Source organism: Bos taurus, chromosome 27, assembly GCF_002263795.3.
Source record: "Bos taurus isolate L1 Dominette 01449 registration number 42190680 breed Hereford chromosome 27, ARS-UCD2.0, whole genome shotgun sequence".
NCBI lineage: Eukaryota > Metazoa > Chordata > Mammalia > Artiodactyla > Bovidae > Bos > Bos taurus.
In genome coordinates, this window is record NC_037354.1 from 41,857,933 (window position 1) to 41,879,402 (window position 21,470).

Here is a 21,470-nt window from a genome sequence, read left to right on the forward strand (position 1 = left end):
TCCCCTCCCCCGCCTTCCTGAGTAGAGTTTGAAGACTTGCACCTCTTGTATCTTCACCCCAGCCAGTCAGAGGGCAGGATGTAAAGAAAAGACACGCTGTTCTAAGGAAAGATTCCCTGAATGGGAGTATCTGGGCAGCTCTGTTGGGAAACTGCAGACCTTGAAAGTTAACACTGCTTCAAGTTTGAACCCCATTCCTTACACACTGGAGCATACATGTTTGTTAAGTAAATGGATGGATGGATGAATGAATATGGTGTTTATCAAAGGGTTACATACTAACATGATGCAAAACTTGGTATCTAATACCAAGAATTAAACATAACATAAATCAGGATTATTATGTTGGGAAAAAGCTAAGCGATGGACTGTTCAAGATTTTTTTTAATATATAAAGAAATAACATGATGTTGAAGGTCCTGTGGGGGGAAAGCTTCAATCAGAAAGACCTAGCTGTGGGATAATTTGAGAAAGTTCCAGGTAAAATTGGAAGAGTGACCGAACATGCTAACAGTTTAGCTTCCTTGGGGGTATAAAAATATATTCTTATCCGATAGCCCCACCCTAACTGCTCAGGGTCCACAGCCTTAACCTCACCATGAACCAGCACCTTTCTGAATGACCCAAGGGGTTTCCCACCACCTGTGATAACCGCTGCTCCTTTCAGACACCAGGACGGCTGTGCCAGGCAAGGGGTCTTATCTGAAAGGGAAGATGAGCAGATGGTCTGGTCTCAGCTCCCCTCTCCTTCTGCTGGGTCGACCCTCCGAGGCAGCTTCTTCTCCTTTCCACCTACCAGCAAGGTCTGCCTTACGTTCTGTTCCTAAGGACTGTGTGTCCACCAAGGCGATGAGGGGTTTCCTTCTACTAGGGCCTGAGATGCTGTTATAATCCACTCAAAAAAGTTAGACTAGCCAGCCCTCTGCTCTTACCCATTCATTAACTAGAAACCAAGTGAATCCCACCCAATGCAAAACAAGAAGCCAGGCTTGCTTCCGGTTGCATGATTTCTGACGCGAATGCACACAGCTTTCCCTTTCATGTTCTAAGTCCCTCTGAGAACCAAATTTTTAAAAATTAAAATCAAACTTTTAAAAACAACAGGGATAAACTTTTAAAATATTGTGCTCAGTGAAAACCAGTCATCAAAGAATACATGTGGTACAATTCCAGTTATACAGAATGTCGAGAATAGGCAAATAGGTAGAAACAGAAAATAGATTAGTGGTTGCTTGGAGCAGAGCAGATGGGGAGTTGAGAGGGATAGGAAGTGATTTCTAAAGGTACAGACTTTCTTAGGATGAGGATGAAAATGCTCTAAAGCTGATGACAGTGTGATTTTACAACTCTGTGAATATATTAAAAGCCGTTGAATTGTATGTTATGTGAATTAGATCTTAAAGTTCTTAGCCAAAAAAGTAAAAAAAAAAATGTTAGTAATATTTTAGCATGTCGATCTGTTTTAGTGCAGAGTAATGCTTGGCAATTAGTCAGACTAATGCTTGGCAAGTGTTCACTAAAAAAAACTCTCCTGGTCCTTTGTTGAACGAACAGACGGAGTTTGCTTTCATACTAATATCCTTGATAAAGTGACAGCACAGTTGATTAGTCTAGGATACAGTGCATCTGAGAACATAAAAGCTAGGCAAAATGCATCGTCCTTGGACTGTCACATGTGGTCATGGGCCTTGTTTAACCATGCTTCTTTAGCAGTCAGTCCCTTGGGACAGTTCACAGATGCAGTGCTCAGGTGAACAGCGAGGCCTCTGGGCTGTGTTTCTCACATTTGTTTCCAGGCAGAACTCCGTACCGACACCAGTGAGCGCGCACTCCCGGCAGCATGCATTTCCTCAGCTGGGCATATGTATCAGCCAGCATGTGGCTGCTTGGTGTGCACGAGGAAGAAAAAGGATGGAGACCCCGAGAGGGGAGAGAAGGCAGTGGTTACGCCGCTAGGAGAACTGGTTACCGTGTGATGTGTCAAGTGTATTCAGTAGCCTAAAGAGACTCCCCACCCACCTCTCCACTTGCTGGGATCTCACTCCTGGTGACAGTTATTTGATGATGAATGATGGACCCAGGCATAGTGACTGATGTCCTGTTGCCTGTGGTGACTATTTTGGGTAAATAAGATGGTTCTGAGTTAATATTTTGGAGCAAAGAAGGACATGGGTGGGGTGCACTAGTGTGCAACTGCTACCACTTAAGTAGATGTTTCTGTAGAGGTTTTGATATTTTAACTACAGACATAATCACCTATTCACCCACTCTCCATGAAGATAATCTAGGAGAAATACAAGAGCAAAGCAAACCACTCTTCAGACTCACAGTCAGAACACAGAAGGCATCCATTCCACCCACACATTGAATTATCACGAGACTCCAGGGTTCCCAAGAACTTTAAAGGCCAGACAGTTCAACCTTCCACATAAATTGTTGAGCTACAGACAGGAAGAAATCTTCAGTGCCCTACTGCCAACGGCAAAGAGTAAAGCAGAAAGGTAGTGATGAGGTTGTGGGGGAGGGTCCTACATCTTTCTAGTTCTGCCGGGTGGTCTCCAGCCCTCCCAAGGCGTGTCCCTCAAGCCACAGAGTGTCCAGTTGCACTACGATTGGTTCTCAAAGATGAGAAGGAAAAGACCTGTAGCTCTCTCTCCTTTATCTCTGCCATCTTCACTTGATCTGACAAAATGCACATCACCTCTGGGTGTAAGAAGTCAAGATGTAGCTTCCCTATGCAGATGGAGAACAAGTATGTGAAAAGATGCTCCACATGACTAATCACCAGGGAAATGCAAATCAGAATCACAATATCACCTCACACCTGTCAGAATGACTGTCATCAAAAAGAACACAAACAACAAATGTTGGCAAGGATGTAGAGAAAAGGGAATCAATCCCTTACACTGTTGAAGGGAATGTAAATGAGTGCGGCCGCTATGGAGAATAGTATGGAGCTTTCGCCAAAAAAACTAAAAATAGAACTACTATGTGTATCGGTTGCTCAGTCATGTCCAGCTCTTTGCGACCCCACAGACTGTAGCCCAGCAGGCTCCTCTGTCCATGGGATTCACCAGTCAAGAATACTGAAGTGAGTTGCCATTCCCTTCTCCAGGAAATCTTCCTGACCCAGGGATTGAACCTGGGTCTCCTGCGTTGCAGGCAGATTCTTTACCACCTGAGCCACCAGGGAAGCCCTAGTATTTAGTAGCAGTACTACTATATTACCTGGAAATTTCGCTCCCAGATAAGTACCAGAAAAAAGCAAAACCCTGGGGCTTTCCTGGTGGTCCAGTGGTTAAGAATCCACCTTCCAATGCAGGGGACACAGGTTTAATCTCTGGTCTGGGAACTAAGATCCCACATGCCGGGGCAAATAAGCCCATGTGCTACAACTTCTGAGCCAAAAAGAGAGAAGCCTGAGCACTGCAACCAAGTTCCCAAGTGCTGCTGCTAAGACCCAGTGCAGCCAAATAAGTAAATAAATAATGACATTTTTAAAAAAACAGAAACTCTCATTTTAAAGTATATATGCACCTCAATGTTCTTAGCAGCATAATTTGCAATAGCCAAGATACGGAAGCATCCTCAGTGTCTATAAACAGATGAATGAATACAGAAAACGTGGTATATGTACACAAGGAAATATTACTCAGCCATAAAAAAAGATGAACTTTTGCCATTTGCAACAACATGGTTGGACAGCATTATGCTGAGGGAAATAAGTCCGACAGGGAAAGACAAAAATTGTATGAGATCACTTATATGCAGAATCTAAACAATACAACACACTAGTGAGTATAATAAAAAAGAAACAGACTCAGAGTGAACAAACTAGTGGGGAAGGGGGGAGGGGCAAAATAGGGTGGGGGAGGGGCACAAATTATTAGGTATAAGATGAGACCAATCTAGATAGCATATTGAAAAGCAGAGACATTACTTTGCCAACAAAGGTCAGTCTAGTCAAGGCTATGGTGTTTCCTGTGGTCATGTATGGATGTGAGAGTTGGACTGTGAAGGAGGCTGAGCGCTGAAGAATTGATGCTTTTGAACTGTGGTGTTGGAGAAGACTCTTGAGAGTCCCTTGGACTGCAAGGAGATCCAACCAGTCCATTCTAAAGGAGATCAGTCCTGGGTGTTCTTTGGAAAGAATGATGCTAAAGCTGAAACTCCAGTATTTTGGCCACCTCATGCGAAGAGTTGCCTCATTGGAAAAGACTCTGATGCTGGGAGGGATTGGGTGCAGGAAGAAAAGGGGACGACAGAGGATGAGATGGCTGGATGGCATCACCAACTCAATGGAGGTGAGTTTGAGTGAAGTCCGGGAGTTGTTGATGGACAGGGAGGCCTGGTGTGCTGCGATTCATGGGGTCGCAAAGAGTTGGACATGACTGAGCGACTGAACTGAACTGAACTGAACTGAAGCTACAAGGACATAGTAACAACACATTAAATATAGCCAATATTTTATAATAACTATAAATGAAGTATAACCCTTAAAAGTTGTGACTCACTATATTAGACACCTGTAATTTATATAATATTGTACAGCAACTGTACTTCAATAAGAAAATTTAATTTTACAATAAGATGTAGCTTTCCTGACAACATGGATATGTATATTCCATCTGACTTTACCAGGAAGATGCATTTTTTTAGTAATTGGGTGACTCTGTGTTTTGTGAGTATGCGTTTCAGTGCACACAGGCGCATATGTCCACATACAGTCAAAGATCCTAATTTAAGATGTAGAAACATCAAAATGCTGCAGTACTTATCTCTGTGGGAGAAAGTTGCTAGGTAAGTTTGTTTTTTGCTAATTTATGTCTTTCGATTTTTCTACAATAAATTCTATTATTTGTATAATTTTTACTTAAAAAAATCCGGACTTTATAAGAAACTAATGTACACAGTTTTTAACTCTTTTATATCGCAGTCATTTTGTTTACTTGTTTAATTATGTGTTTGTCTATCTTTGGCTGCGAGGGGTCTCTGTTGCTTGATGAAGGCTTTCTCGGGTTGCGGCGGGGCTGCTCTCCAGCTGCGGTTCGAGGACCCCTCCCGGCAGTGGCTTCTCTTGGTGCGGAGCTCAGGCTCCAGGCGTGAGGGCTTCGGTAGTTGCGGCACGTGGGCTCGGTGGTTGTGGTTCCGGCCTCTCGTGTCCAGCCTCAGTGGTTGTGGCACTCAGGCTTAGTTGCTCTGCGTCATGCGGGATCTTCCCGGATCAGGGACCGAACCTGTGTCCCCTGCGTTGGCAGGTGGATTCTCTCCCACTGTGCCAGCAGGGACGTCCCTGTACGTGTTGGTTTTGATCCCTAGAGACTGATCACTGTAATGTTACGTATTTCCAGAGTATGTCTGACTCCTACACACCTGATCACTAGTTGGTTCTCTGGACACAGATCCCTGTTGGAGCTACTGTTTCTTTTTCCTAAGAATGAACTCCACCCCTCAAAAACTGTGTGTAGAGTAAATCAACACCTTGTGAATTTTCCTGTAGATTTTGTTAGTATTTCTCCTTAGATTTGAGTTGCCTAGCAGACAGTGGCATCGGAGAAGGTGATGGCACCCCACTCCACTACTCTTGCCTGGAAAATCCCATGGATGGAGGAGCCTGGTGGGCTGCAGTCCATGGGGTCGCAAAGAGTTGGACACGACCGAAGTGACTTAGCAGCAGCAGCAGCAGCAGCAGACAGTGGCATACTACTTTGGGGTTTGGGGTTTACGATCATGAAAAGGAGAGACCTAACCAGCAAGCAATGACTCTTTTTGAGTGTGATGAATAGTGGATTTTTAATGCATGGGAAGTTGCAATATTTATCTTATTTATCTACTTTTAGTTTCAGTTTCTCTGGGTCTTTGTTGCTGCGTGTGGGCCTCCTCTAGTTTCTGCGAGCAGGGGCTGCTCTCCAGTTGCAGGGCACCAGCTCCTCTTGCTGTGGAGCACGGGCTCTGGGGCACGTGGGCTTCAGTAGCTGCAGCACTCGAGCTCAGTAGCTACAGCTCCCAGGCTCTAGAGCACTAGCTTAACGGGCTCAGTTGCTCCGAGGCATGTGGGATCTTCCCAGACGTGCGATCGAACCCGTGTCCCCTGCATGGGCAAGCAGACTCTTACCCACTGTACCACCTGGGAAGTCCCAACAGTGGTTTTCATGGCCCAAAGTAGACAGTTGAGCAAGATGTATAAGACTCAGACTTCAGATCTCCATTTTCGGTGATGGTGTCTCAACCGAACTGGCCTAGACATAGTGATTTTCATTTCTCCATTGTGGGAACACATATGGCCCTTCAGCTCTCCTTAGCCCTGTGTCCTAGCCCTAGTAAACCCTGTGATGAGAGCTATCAAAGCAAGCAGGAATCTAGCTGATCAGTAAGCATGCTTGCCCCCAGATCACCACGTCTTAGATGAGCTTGAATCTGGACATCTTCATTTGAGTGGAGTTTGGGGGTTTTTTAACCAAAGTTCAAACATCCTAATGCAGTTTTCATGAAGCTGGAAGCCGGGCCCTGCGTCTGCGTTATTAGCTCTTCTGGAAGCCCTCGCGGAGACCCTCAGCCTCTCGGGCACCGCTCCAGACTGCCACCCTGCCTGTCTGCACGTGCTAGATACAGGCCTCCTCCCCGTGTTCTCCCCTCTAGAGGGCTGGCAGCAGTGATCTGCAGAAACTGTGATGCTGTCCATCAGAGGAACCAGGGGCGGACACCAGGGTTTCAGCGTGGACGTATGATCCCTGCCCCCTCGCTGGAACCGTAGCACTTGCAGTGAACCAGAGACCATGTCTAAGGAAGGGGAAAGCTCACGCCTGTTATGCCCCAGGTGCTGAGGGCTGCCACTGACAAGCACGGGGAGGGTTGAGAGTGCCCATCCTGGACTTGGGCCGCGGCTGGGCAGGAGGGCGACTCGGAGACTTACCCCAGCCCTGACCATGTCATAGGCAGGTGACCCATGATTGTCTGTTTCCCCCAAAACACTGAAAGCTGCCCCAAGAATTAAGACTTGGTTGTCTTCAGCTCCTTGGCATGTTGCCTGGCATGGGATCCCCTCATATATATGTTTGTTGAATGGAACCTCTTTTCTCTCCTGGTTTCTTTGCTTTCTACTAGGAGCTTTATGGAGACATGTTTCACATACTATAAAAGTCATAGATTTATGCAAAATATGTCCATACAAAACAATGGTTTTCTTTTTTAATTCCATTTATTTCTTTTTTTTTTGATGTTGTTGCACCATGCAGCATGTGAGATCTTAGTTTGTGACCAGGGACTGAGCTGCAGTCCCCTGCAGGGGAAGCACAGAGCCCTAACCAGGGAAGTCCCCAAAACAGGGTTTTTTTCACTCAGTGGTTTCTAGTATATTCACAGAGTTGTGCAGCCATCAACACTGCACAATTCCAGAACACTTTCATTACCTTGAAAAGAAACTTTGTATCCTTCAGTAGTCATCGTCCATTCTCCCCTCCCACCAGACCTTGGCAAGCACTAATCTAATTTCTGTCTTTATGAATTTGCGTAATCTCGATATTTCACAGAAATAGAGGTAGATGATACATGGCATTTCGTATCTGGCTTCTTTCATGGCGTGCTTTCCAGGTTCTTCCATGCTGTAGCGTGTAACAGTACTTACTTCCTTTTCGTGACTGAATAGGATTCCATTGTACAAATATACTATATTTTGTCTGCCCACTCATCATCTGATGGACATTTGGGTGGTCTCTACGTTCTGAATATTGTGCATGGTGCTGCTTTGTCCAAGTTTCTGTACAGACACATGTTTTCAGCTCTCTTGAGTGTGTATCTCAGAGTGGGATTGCTGGGCCATAAGGCACAGACACATGTTTTCAGCTCTCTTGAGCATGTATTTCAGAGTGGGATTGCTGGGTCGTAGGTCACTTTGTGTTAACCTTTTGAGGAACTGCCAAAGTGCTTTTCCAAAGCACTTTTCACATTCCTACCAGCAATATACGAGTGCTCTGATTTCTCCATATCCTCACCAACATGTGTTATTATCTGCCATTTTATCGTAACCAACCTAGAGGGTGTTAAGTAGTACCTCAGTATAACCCTGATTTGCATTTCCTTGCAATGACATTGAGCATCTTTTCATGTTTTTTCCTTCATTTTCAGCTGTTTCTCTCTCCTTGAGAAATAACCAAGACTGGAAATACAGAACTCAGTTGCTTACACATATGCTTCCGCAAGGATGAAACCGTGTCTTAGTTGTTTTTATATTACAAGCACTAAGTACAGTGTTAATTGTTCAGTCATGTCCAACTCTTCGCGACCCTGTGGATTGTATATAGCCCGCCAAGCTCCTCTGTCCATGGAACACTTGAGCAAAGGATACTGGAGTGGGTGGCCATTCCCTTCTCAGGGGATCTTCCCAACCCAGGGGTCAAACCCAGATCTCCTGCCTTGCAGGTGGGATTCTTTACCATCTGAGCCACCAGGGAAGCCCAAGCGCAGTGGCAGCTGCTAAAATAAATGTTTTCTAAATTCACAAATAGACGACTGATTGGATGAACACACAGATCTCTCAGTTCTCCTTTTTCTCTGCCCAGATCCCTCCCAGAATTCTCTTTTTTTTTAATGTCTGATGAGAATTTTGAAACATTTGAAGTGAACTCAACAGATGATTCATGTTTGCATGATGCTAAAGTAAACTAAGAAAAGCTGTGATGTTTAAAAAGATAATCCTTGTGCCTTACCAAATCTTGCTTTGAACTCATTTCTCTCCCTCCCAAAAGGGAGAATCTTCTAAAATCAAGTCTGAGCACAGTCATTATGAAAAAGGTTCATTTTTTTCTGTTTCCTCAAAGGTTTTTTTCCTGAAAAGTAAGCCCTCCGTGACCCAGTTTAATGAAAGATTGATGAAAATGTCATGATAAAACATATAGTAAGTCATCTGTCATTTCAACCTGGCTGATCTTTTTTGGACACAGTAAGGGTTTCCTGAGTCAAAGACGTTCGTAAAGACCATGATCAAGAGAAAGAATGATTTTGTTTTCTCAGCCTCTCCACATCCCAACAAATCAGGCCTTTTTGGTTTTCTCTGAAGCTCTGTGTGCTTCTGTGATGAACCTGTGGTACCTATGAAACTGGATTTGCTCTCTGAAGCGTTTCTTGTGTTTCGACATTGTGTACAAGGAAAGGAAAGAGGCAGACACGGGTGGGAAGTACATAGCTTCTGTTCGTGTCTTTAATTTCCTGCGTCATGGAATTTAATAAGCTCAGAGTGCAGTAATAAAAAGTGTTATCACAGTTGGATTTGTTTCGTAATAAGCAAAACCACTATTTACTGCAGACATGAAATTAAAAGATGCTTGTTCCTTGGAAGAAAAGCTGTGACCAACCTAGACAGTGTATTAAAAAGCAGAGGCATCACTTTGCCAACAAAGTTCCATCTAGTCAAAGCTATGGTTTTTCTAGTGGTCAATTACGGATGTGAGAGTTGGACCATAAAGAAGGCTGAGCACTGAAGAACTGATGCTTTTGAACTGTCGTGTTGGAGAGGACTCTTAAGAGTCCCTTGGACTGCAAGGAGATCCAACCAGTCCATCCTGAAGGAAATCAGTCCTGAAATTCATTGGAGGGACTGATACTGAAGCTGAAACTCCAATACTTTGGCTACCTGATGCAAAGAACTGACTTACTGGAAGAGACCCTGATGCTGGGAAAGATTAAAGGCAGAGGAGATGGGGATGACAGAGGAAGAGATGGCTGGATGACATCACCAGCTCAATGGACATGAGTTTGAGTGAGCTCCGGGAGCTGGTGATGGACAGGGAGGCCTGGGGTGCTGCAGTCCACGGGGTCACAGAGAGTCTGCCACTACTGAGCGACTGAACAACAACAACAACCCAGTTGCTGAGCTGTGTCATCACATCACGAGTTTGCAGAACCTTTTCTTAAAATGTATTTGTTTATTCACTCTTATTTTTGGCTGTGCTGGGTGTTCTGTGGCAGTGCAGGCTTTCTGCAGTTGCAGTGAGCGGGGCTGCTCTCTAGGTACGACGTGCAGGCTTGTCTTCATGGTGGCTTCTCTTGTTGCAGAGCACAGGCTCCAGGGTACACAAGCTCAGTAGTTGTAGTACATGAACTTAGCTACTCCTCAGCATGTGGGGTCATCCCGAACCAGGGACCCAGCAGGTGTCTCCTGCATTGGTAACTGTGTCCAATTCTTTACCACTGAGTCACCAGGGAAGCCCTGCAGAACCTTTTTTTTTTTTTAGATGGCCTTATTCATTCTACTTTTGAAGTTATTTTTAGAAAAAGACCAAAAGAAAAAAAGAAAAAGACCAACACCAACACTTTCGGAGAGCCAGAAGTCAAGATCTGGGCTTTCTTCTCTGCTGTTAATTTCTGGTTTGAGCCTGAGGAAGGCCAAACTGATGAAGACCGGTTCATCTCAAAATTACTTGCTCTCTCAGAGCCTTTCCAGCTATAAAGTTTTCTTAATTTATTGCATGGTACGTAGATTGCCAAGGGATCAAGTCCCCTAAGCACAGGTTCAGAAATAAGCCTTTCGAAAGAGACTGTGATCCACGGCACCCCATGTGTCTCATGTCCTGGCCTCTCTGGATCCCTCCGTATAAACCCAGCCCAGGGAGTCTCAATTCTAGATGTGCATAAGAATCACCCAGAGAACGTTTAGGAAACTCAGTGCCTGTGTTTCTACACCCTAAGACCACTGAAATAAGATTCTCAGGGGGCTGGTCTCAGATTCAGTATTTTTAAATGGTTGGTTCCAAGATTCAATTTTCTTTTTTGACTGTACCATGTGATATGTGGGGTCTTAGTTCCCTGACCAGGAACTGAACCTGGGCCCTCACCAGTGAAAGTGCAGAGTCCTAACCACTGGACCGCGTGGAATTCCCCATAAGATTCCATGGTTTTAAGCAGGATGATTCTAAGGTCTAATCAGTGTGGAAAACCCATGGTTTACCCAAGGGACCTATTGTATCACAGCATTAGGACGAGTAAAGAAACTGTTTCCCCAGCTCAGTAATCTAAGTTGTGATTGGGGTGTGATCATGGAACAAATCTTTCAGGAACAAAGAACAGGTAGCTCTTAAAAGACCTTATGTTTTCTTTTTAATAATTACTCATAATGTTACATATAACAAAAATGATGAATTCACTTATATTAAGTATTTTAAAATAAAATACTGGCCTCTTGCTGCACCCGTTGGCTCCAAGGGCCATTCCTGCCTGCACAGCGAGTGTGCACAGCTGTTTCCAAGGCACTCAGAAATCCTGGGCCTGATACTAACTCTGCAAGTGTGACCTAAGATCCTGGAGAAATCTACTGAGGAAGTGTATTGTCAGAGAAAAACTTTTTAAAATTTATTTATATTTAATTGGAAGATAATTGCTTTACAATATCGTGTTGGTTTCTGCCATACATCAACGTGAATCAGCCACAGGTATACATATGTCTTGAGAGTCCATTGGACTGCAAGGAGACCAACCAGTCAGTCCATCCTAAAGGAAATCAGTCCTGAATAATCATTGGAAGGACTGATGCTGAAGCTGAAACTCCAATACTTTGGAGTTGGACACGACTGAGCCACTGAACTGATTACATATGTCCCCTGCCTCTTGAGCCTCCGTCCCACCTCCCACCCCATCCCACCCCTCTAGGTTGTCCCAGAGCCCCGGTTTGAGTTCCCTAGGTCATACAGCAAATCCCCACTGGCTGTCGGTTTTACCGATGGTAATGTACATGTTTCCACGGTGCTCTCTCCATTGGTCCCACCCTCTCCTTCCCACAGACATGGAGAGCAGACTTATGGACATGACGGGGCGGGGCGGGGGGCAGTGTGGGAAGGAGAGGGTGGGAAAGACTTTTAAAATGTTTTCTTGTTCAGTGTTTTATTTACTTTCTATATTTAAAACTAAATGATCACAATGTGCAAACCATAAAGCAAAAGTTGTGTTAAAACGCATAAAACAACTCGGTCGTGCCGTCCTCCGCCCTCCGTTGGTCCTCCCCAGTCCTCCTCCTGGCTGTGGCATCTCTGACTTGAACATGATGTCTTTCTCACCTCCTCTTCTGTCCTCCCCACAGGCTACATCCCCAGTTACTTAGACAAGGACGAGTTGTGCGTCGTGTGCGGTGACAAAGCCACAGGCTACCACTACCGCTGCATCACGTGCGAAGGCTGCAAGGTAACTGCGGGACGGCCCCTCCCCGGAGCTTCCGGAACGCAGCCGGAAGGTTCGGTTTGAATTCGAACCAAACCCCGACATTCATGGGCTGTGATCACCCGGGTGTCTGATGGACCTCTTCATTTGGGGGGGGAGGCACATATTCAAGACAATTTTTTTTTCAAATTGAAAATAACTAGATGAAGTTTTGCGAGAGTGTGAGATCTGTGGCGCTGTTACTCAGTCGCTCAGTGGTGTCCGACCGTTTGCGACCCCGCGGACTGCAGCACGCCAGGCTGCAGCAGGCACGCTGGCCACTGTCTGTCAGAGTTTGCTCAGACTCACGTCCACTGTGTCTATGATGCTATCCAACAGGTAGAAAAATGGATTAAATAAAAAGAAATTGATAAAGGCTCCTTTTCAGTTTAAAAACGCATTGATATTTTATAACGTGTTACCCTCCCAAGAAATGACCATTTCTCCTCCTGCTTTATTTCGAGCATTTCCGGGGACAGAGTTGGCCTCAACCCCGAGCCGTTAGCCAGTGTGAACCCGACTGAATATGCTCACTTTCCAGGGCTCCATTAGGGACTATCTTTGAGGCTGCTTAGGTTCAATTCTGTGCTGAAACTGTCCAAACCGGCTGTTGGCACAGGCTGCAGTCCCTGGGTGAACGCTGGTTGTCCCTCAGTAATCACATCCTCTCCAGACTCACCTGCAGGAGACACTGGACAAGAATACGCCGGCAAACAACAGTCAGTGTGCTTGAGGAAAGTGACCCTGAATTTGCAGACTTACATCTTCATTATCAACATGACGTTGAGTTTCTGGCAAACACGTTTTGGTCCAACAACCTAGCCTAGGAGATACGTGAGTGAAGTTGCTCAGTCGTGTCCGACTCTGTGTGACCCCATGGACTGTAGCCTACCAGGCTCCTCCGTCCATGGAATTTTCCAGGCAAGAGTACTGGAGTGGATTGCCATTTCCTTCTCCAGGGGATCTTCCCGACCCAGGGATCGAACCCGGGTCTCCCGCACTGCAGGCAGACGCTTTATCATCTGAGCCACCAGGGAAGCCAGGAGGTAAAGTTCACTGTAAAGGTAAACAGAGCTTAACCCAGGGCATTCAGCTGATGTTTTATAAAAGAGGTAGTGAAAAAATAAATAAATAAAAATAAAAGAGGTAGTAAGTCAGAGAAAGACTTTAATTTTGTTGTTGAACGTTTTATTTACCTTATTTTAAATGAAATGATCACAAACTTTGCAGCAAAAATCATATTAAAATTCATAAGTCAGTCTTCCTCATTCATCACCTACCTCACCACCTCTCCTCTCCTTCCCTTCCTCCAACTACCTCCTTTTCTCCTAACCTTTGACCCTAGACCCCCAAATTCAACGTGTTAGCTTGGTTCATACTGATGGGTGTCATTTCCCTCGTGGAAGATTTTCCATGCAAACTCCCTTCTTTCTGTGCACAAAATTAGGAAACATGTAGCCTGCTAAAGTGTTAAGATGATATATCCAGTGAAAAGAGGTCATTTTTAAGGTCTCAAGGCAAGACTCTTTTTTGGGAATGTGATATAATATTGCTCTCATTCATCCAGACCCCTTTGATCTAGAATTTGTAACCTTTTAACAAAGATTGGGCTAAAGGTTGCTATTACATCTATGAAAATAATATCATAAGGAGTTTGATGACATTATTTACAAATAAGTTGTGGCTGCTTATGAATTGGGAAACTTGCAGACTGTCTCTTGAAAGGCCAATTTTATGGGCTTTGTTTGAAACTGCTAAAACCATTTCTGTAGATGCTTTCCCTCATTCCAAAAGCTCAGCGATTCAAATGGGTTTTTTTTCTAAATTAGCCCCAGTTAAGAAGGCTTTTACCTACCTGATTATGCAGTGTTGAGATTCTCTCAAATCAGTTTTTAATGGCAAATTTTGAATTCTAGGAGCGACTCTAATGAAAATTCCATTTAACATTCAGCTTCCCAAAGTGACTCTAAAAACCCAATGTACCTTGCAGAGGACTTGATGCTCACTGCTGCTGTTTGCTGTTTAGTCATTCAGTTGTGTCTGACTCTTTGTGACCCCATGGACTGCAGCCTGCCAGGCTTCTCTGTCCATGGAATTTTCCAGGCAAGAATTCCGGAGTGGGTTCCATGCCCTTCTCCAGGGAATCTTCCCTGACCCAGGGTTCGAACCCATGTCTCTTATGTCACCTGGGAAACCCAAGGGCAGTTACACAGATCACTTAACATAAGGACAGAGCATCTTGGAAAAAAAGCAAAAGAGATGTTCAAATGAAACAGGGCTTTTAAAAGTGGCCAAAAATGAAAAAAGTTGCATTTCAAATCTTGTTTATTCAAACCTATAATTTACAAGTATTTCTACCCACTACTCACAGTGTGCCGAGGGACTCTTTTCTTCCTGTTTTTGCCTGGAAGACAGTGGAAATCTTCCAGATCAGATGTTCCGTCCGTTGGGATAGGCCAGTTTTCATGCATCTTTTGTAGAAAGAAAGTTTATGCTCCTACAATAAATCACTTTTTAGCGCTGATTACGGCATCATCTGGACCACTAAGAAATGGATTCAGTTCTTCTCAAAATGCAGAGAAACGTGCCTAATGTCAATTTATAAAAGCAAAACCTCTGCTCACCAGCAACTCATCAGTGAAAGATATGTCCTTACTCTGTCCCTGAGACATCTCTTTTGTCTCAAAAAGATTTTTTTATAAGTAAATATTTTCTATCCAAGTTCACTCGCAAAAGTTGATGTTTCTCCCTTTTTAAAATTATGGAAGCTACCATCTTGGACATTTATTCAAATGAAGTGTTCCTTCATCATGTGTCAAAATTTGCTTCTATCATGCCTCAGGGGAAGCCTGAGCCTTAAAAATGATCTGGTCCATGAAGTGCCCAAGAAGAAGCAGCGAGATGAGCCACAGAAAAGATGGCACTAAGAATGGCACAGCGTGCTACCTCAACTTTTTTTTTTTTTTTTCAAAATAAGCCATGCATCAGTTATTTCATTCATTCCTTCTAAAGGTTCCCAGAGAAGCCTTTTTGGAAAAATGCTCATTACGTCTGCTTCTGGTTCATCACCTCGTCCCCTCCCTGCTCCTGTCTGACTCCTCCGTGGGCCCCGCCCCAGGACACGAGCCAGTGTGAGCAGATGAGGGAGGAAGGGTCTCCTGACTTCAGGGGCAACAGTCTCCCAACTTCAGAGCAGCGGTCAGCATGCTCGTGGAGGCCCCGGCCTTCAGTGTTGCCACCTCTAGGGAAACCAGAAGGAGGATGCCAGCCAGTGGCCCTCCTCCCTGCCTATGACATCTGACTTCTTGCTAGCATCTCTGTTTCTTCTGCCTTTCAAGCGAGTGCAACCCTCGAAGGGTAGGGGTGGGGGGTGGAGGGAGGAGTACAGGGTGGAGGGGGCAGGCGGGGAAGCTTGTTTCCCTCTGCAGGCCCTGACGTCCAAGCCTGGCAGGACAGCCCACCATGGACACCCAGGAAACACATGTCAGCCGCTGCCCCATGTGTGCTTTCGGGACTCTTATGACAGTTCGTCAACGTCATTCAAACTAATGGGCTCAGTGTTTAAGGATGCAGAGCCAAATATAATACGACAGCTCTTCTGTTAGGACTTGAGTAATAGAAGTGACCAGGGATGAGCACACGTGCCCTGACGCCGAGTCCCTGAGTCTCGGTCCGCCATTCCTCCGTGTTATTCTGCTTTGCCCGATGGAAAGTCCTTCCTCAGACCTTTTCCTTGTAAAGAAGAGTTCCTGGTCTGAGTGAGGAATATGCAGATGGTATATGTACATAATCAAAGCCAGGGCCGGTTAAATGGGATAATTACAATTTGGGCTTAATCCTGGTGGATCAGCTGGTAAAGAATCTGCCTGCAATGCGGGAGACCTGGGTTCGATCCCTGGGTTGGGAAGATCCCCTGGAGAAGGGAATGGCTACCCACTCCAGTGTTCTGGCCTGGAGAATTCCATGCACTGGATAGTCCTTGGGGTCGCAAAGAGTCGGACACAACTGAGCGACTTTCACTAGATCAGCTGGCATCTAAGTCCAATTTATGCAACCAAGTTGGAGGTTCCTTTAAGCTTTAACAGGCAACGTCCTTTAAAACCTGTTGTGCCTTGCTAATATATACTAAAACATACAACGATGTGGTTTTTTGAGAGTGGGTGAGAAAGGACAGTTTATAGTATGTTCATCTAAAACATTTAAATAATACAGTAAAACTGGACTAAGTTTATATCATATGAGCAGTTAAATAAGTAAGACTTGCAGTCCAATTCCCAGGTTCCAGTTCCAGCGTGTACTTGCCATGTGATTTGGGGCAAGTGATTGAACCTATCTGAGGCTTAGTTTTTAATCCCCGCAGTGGAGATATTAAGAGTGCCTACCTCAGAAGGTTGTGGGAGAGTCGGAGGCCGTGGCACTTGTCTGCAGCACTCTGCGCCGCGCCACTCACAAGGAGTGCTTTCCTGCTGTTACGACTTGAGTACCATGTCCAGAAAGGGTTCTCATGGGACACCGCCTTGAGGGTGTTACATAAGTCACCTAGGCCTGGAACCTCCTTCTTTCCTCAGGTGGCCCTCTCCTGTGCCTTGAGAGGAAGAAACACTGAACTTTAGGGCAAGTGTCTATAGACCCTGGAGAAACAGGGTGCTAGAAAAGGAGAAGTCCAATGCCTCGAGCTTTGGGGAAAATTTGGTAAAGAATTTGGAATTTTCTCCTCCCCAGTGACTATTGTTTTAAGGGCTATCTGAGCTGGTCACGGCCATCTCAAGAGTCAAAAACCAGAATTAAACTAAATCTCTAAAGGCAGTTAACACATGCATTTAAATACTAGATAATTAATATTACTAATTCACAGAGCATCACAAGTATCTAGCTTTTTTGTTCTCCAGTATAAAGAGCAAACCTCTTCAAAGCTTGGCTCAGACGGTAAAGAATCTGCCTACAAGGCAGAAGACCCAAGTTCAATCCCTGAGTGGGGAAGATCCCCTGCGTGGGGAAGATCCCCTGCAGGAGGGCATGGCAACCCACTCCAGTGTTCTTGCCTGGAGAATCCTGTGGACAGAGGAGCTTGGTGGGCTACAGTCCCTGTGGTGGCAAAGAAACAGACACGATTGAGAGACTTTGACACTGTGGCATTCTATAAAATGAAATAATATAATTTATTTATATGACTCACTGTTTGCAAAACATAAGTGTGAACACCAATTTTCCCGTTAGCTTTGAGTAAATGCCAAAAAGATGATGGCTCCACAGCTTCTGACCTCTCCCTCTCCTCAGATTGAGACCTACTTAGATTCACTTTGGGTCAGCTGCCTGTACTGGAACAGGCAGAGCTACAGGCCTGTATACAGGTGAGGTCCAAAACCAGCCACCGTGGTAGGAAGAGGCAAAATGCTGGCAGGGCCTTTATTTCTAGACAATCTGAAATGGCTGTCTTGGGTCTTTCTTTTTCATGTAGGGTTTCTTTAGAAGAACCATTCAGAAAAATCTCCATCCATCCTATTCCTGTAAATATGAAGGAAAGTGTGTCATAGACAAAGTTACAAGAAATCAGTGCCAGGAATGTCGCTTTAAAAAATGCATCTACGTTGGCATGGCAACAGATTGTAAGTAACAATTTGCTTCCTTTGCTTCATATTCAGGGAGTGGCGACTGGGGAAAGCGTGGCTCAAGGACAACAACCAGGCAGGAAAGAAAGCAGGAATGCTGTGGACAGGGGGCAAGCACCCAGCCCTTTCAGGGACCCTCACTCCCACCCATGGCTGGTCGGTTTCCATCCGACCTTCGCCATCAGCGCCTGACTCCAGAGGCATCCGGATGATGGCTGAGGGACAGAGGTTAAACTGTCCCCATCACGCTTGCAGGACAGGCAGCCACACTCTGTTCGCACAGAGGTTACACATGAGGGGTCTTTCCACCCACCTTGATGAGGTGTAATTTTCCACACAGCATTCATGTGGTCAGAACCGCATGGACTAATTCTCTTTTTTTTTCAAAAGCAGAGACAGGAATTTATTTTGTGGGCATTTTTGGAGTCGGGGCACTGGCAGAAAACATCGTGTTCAGAAATTTCTAAAGAATGTGAACTTGAGTCCTATTGCATGACTCGTCCTGCCGTTGGCTTTTTGTTGTTGGTATATTTTTAGCCCATAAAAACATTCCAAGCTGAAGTCATCCTCCCCAGTTTTCAAAGTGCCACAGCATATGGCAGTGAGATTAGCCGTCGGGGTCTCTTCTCCACACTGTGCAAGGGATTTACACCAGTCACTTTAATTAATCTAATCATGAAATAAGAATCGTGCCATTCAGAATGTGTGCCCTCCCTTTTGCTAGGTATCTGGGTTACTAGTTTCTTCTGGCATAAATTTTTTGCACATTGGTGAAGGATTTCAACTTTTAGTTTAAAGAAAAGAGGAAGGAAAAAAGAATGCAGTGAGGACCTCATGAAGAGGAAAGAGTCACAGCCACATTTATGTGATAAACAGAGTTCTCTAAGAACAACAGCAAAAATCTCTGGAACGTCCTTGGTTTGCCCATTAAAGAAGACAGAAGGGGAATCTTTTATATAGAAAAAAAGGAGGAGGGTTGTGTCAGGGCGTGAGGCTGGAAACCATGGGTTAATCCCCACCTCTGGCTGAGTTCTTTGTCTCAGAAAGGCTTTTACCGGTTGCCAACAAAATGTCTGCTAAGGTTCTGTGGAGAGAAGGGACCTGCTGAATGTCCGTTGCATTGTTTTATTGGAAGTTAAAGATGCGAAAGTTGATGAGCTTTAAAAACTCAGTGTTAATCCACACTAGGTGGAAATTCATTTTGAGTGCAACTTGCTTGCGTGTGAGGCATTCATTATAAGAGCTCAGGTTTTATAATCAGAAAAACTGTTGGCGTCCTGGGCCTGCCACTTACTAGCTGTGTGCCCACTGACTTAACTTCAGGTTTCCCTTATGTGAAGTCATCGCTGATCTTAGGATTCAACTAGAATAATACACGTCCAATTTGCCACGGTCCCTGACACCAGGGAAGCATTTGGGGGGTGGGGTTATAAGCACAGCCCTCTCCTTGCCTCCTTTTACTGGGTGAACCATGCTGACTTCACGGGGCTCACCCAGCCCGCCCACATTTCTGAGTGCCCCCCTCACTGTAAAGATCCAACCACGTCTCCACGATCAGGGTCTCATTCTGTTTATGGATTCACCAGGCACTTTTGGTTCCCTTCCTCTGCTATGCCTGCTTTTTTTTTTTTTTATTTTTTCTTTTCCTAGCAGGTCACACCTTCCTCAGGAAGTGGCCCTAGGACAATGATGTTCTAGGACTGCAGTCAGAGGTCCTGGGTCTTAGCTTGGTCCTGCCATTAACTTGCTGTGTGACTTTTGGGAAGTCATGATCGCCTTCTTCCTTCTCTGTGAAAGAGGGAGTTGGAGTAGATCAGAGCTGAGATCCAGCACTGGTAAAACACTACGACTCTGTAGTATGAGCCCGGAGCCTTTCCGTGCCACTGAGAGCTACTAAGCGTCTGGTGAAATGCTTTCCTTTTGGAAATTAACCACAGAAGTATAGGTTGCTCTTACCTGCACTTCTGATTTACCTTTTGCGTATCAGGGGTCCTCAACCTCTGGCCCTGAACTGGTACCACCTGTCAGACCAGCAGGAGCGTTAGATTATAAATGACATGTGCAATAAATGCAATGTGTGTGAATCCAAATCACCCCCCAACCTGCAGTCCACAGGGAAAAAAAGAAAGTGTCTTCCACAAAGTAAGTCTCTGGTGCCAAAAAGGTTGGGGACCACGGATAAATGATACAATTCATGGCTCTATTTACTGAGCACGTGTCCAGCATCATCATACTGATACCCTGAAAAGTAGGTCTTATTGATCCCATTTTATACTGGAAAAATCAAAAGCTCAGAGACCCTCAGTAAGCTGGTCACACAGCTAGAATGTGGTAGTCTCAGGATTCAAGCCCCAGTCTTTCTAGATTCCAAAGCCTGGGCTCTTTAAACACTTTGAGGGTTGACCAGGAATACAGCAATGCAAAGAAAGTATCTGTGAGGGCTGAGCTTGGCCTAGCCAAGCTCCTAGCCACTCCAATCAGCCTTGAGTAAACAAATGAAGAGCAAGACTCCTTTTCCCTCTGAGAAAGGGATACCAGCCTCTGTTAACTGCTCCAGAATTTTTTTAACCTGAAGTCCTTACTAAGAACCGTTTGGGGAGGCTAGGGCTGAGGGGAAGAACAGACACCTTAAGAGTGAACTCAGATGACTGGCTAGACAGACCCACCTATGACCCTCTAGGTGGGATGGGCTTTACCTGGCTCTGCTTCATTCTTATTTAGGGTCACCCTCTGTGGAGCTAAGATGCCCGGTGTCCAAGTGTGTCTCCCCCACCCACCTTCGTTTGGAAAGCTTGCTAGGCTTTGGGGAATTGGTGCTGGGGCTTGTGGTGGACAATGGCTAGCCGGTGGCAGTTTGCCCCGAAGGAGAAAGGACTCGAGGTGACCCCCTCTGAGCCGCTCAAGCCCCGCCCTGGTCTGCCAGCTGTCTGGAGAGCATCTGCTCTGTGTCCCTCTCCCCCCGCAGTGGTCCTAGACGACAGCAAGCGTCTGGCCAAGAGGAAGCTCATAGAGGAGAACCGGGAGAAGAGGCGGCGGGAGGAGCTGCAGAGATCCATGGGGCACAAGCCAGAGCCCACTGACCAGGAATGGGAGCTCATCAAGACCGTCACCGAGGCCCACGTGGCCACCAACGCCCAGGGCAGCCACTGGAAGCAGAAGCGGAAGTTCCTGGTAAGACCCCGCCCCTTCTGCTTCCGCTTCCGCTTCCGCTTCTGTTTGCCTCTGTGCCCTGGGTGCTCAGAACCTGGGATGGTGGTGTCTCCCGCCTGTTATTGATGGGAGTGCAGGGCCAGTCTTCTGCATGTGAGTCACTGAATTCTAATGCAGTTAGCTCTTTGCTTCTACTGTGAAGTACGCCAGCCCTGGGTCAACTGATTAGCAAAATTCTTTACCTGCCAGCTCTCCCTTTTTATACTCAGGTCTTCCCTCAGATGCCCATTTATATACATATTTCATCCCCTAAACTCACTCCAAAATATCCCGTTTAGAATCACCCCTATAAAGAAGTGACCCATATATTGAATGTATTTTTACATCAATGGAAGTCAAAACGTTGAGTTTTAAATGCTGTCAGGTCCAGGGGGACGATGAGAATCTGGAGTAGGGTTGGGGGAGGGGAGTGTAAAGAAAAACAGGCCTTTCCAGACCCTTGGAATATCCATGTTTGACATTTTTATA

At 45.4% G+C, this 21,470-nt stretch overlaps 1 protein-coding gene and 1 long non-coding RNA gene across 9 annotated transcripts in view; one reads left to right on the plus strand and one right to left on the minus strand.

Moving 5' to 3' along the window:
- The window catches only part of THRB (thyroid hormone receptor beta), a 438,431-nt gene that overhangs the window by 397,769 nt on the left and 19,192 nt on the right, over window positions 1–21,470 (plus strand). For all 8 annotated transcript variants that reach the window (XM_005226186.5, XM_015460908.2, XM_024986438.2 and 5 more), the window contains 3 exons: window positions 12,068–12,168; window positions 17,642–17,789; window positions 20,758–20,963. In XM_005226186.5, coding sequence (XP_005226243.1) covers window positions 12,068–12,168; window positions 17,642–17,789; window positions 20,758–20,963 — 455 coding nt within the window. The remainder of the gene's footprint in view (window positions 1–12,067; window positions 12,169–17,641; window positions 17,790–20,757; window positions 20,964–21,470) is intronic.
- LOC132344077 (uncharacterized) lies at window positions 17,644–20,945 on the minus strand. The gene is made up of 3 exons (XR_009493190.1): window positions 20,874–20,945; window positions 19,749–19,813; window positions 17,644–17,688 (listed from the first exon to the last, which is right to left on the minus strand). It is a non-coding gene; the product is annotated as an uncharacterized lncRNA (long non-coding RNA).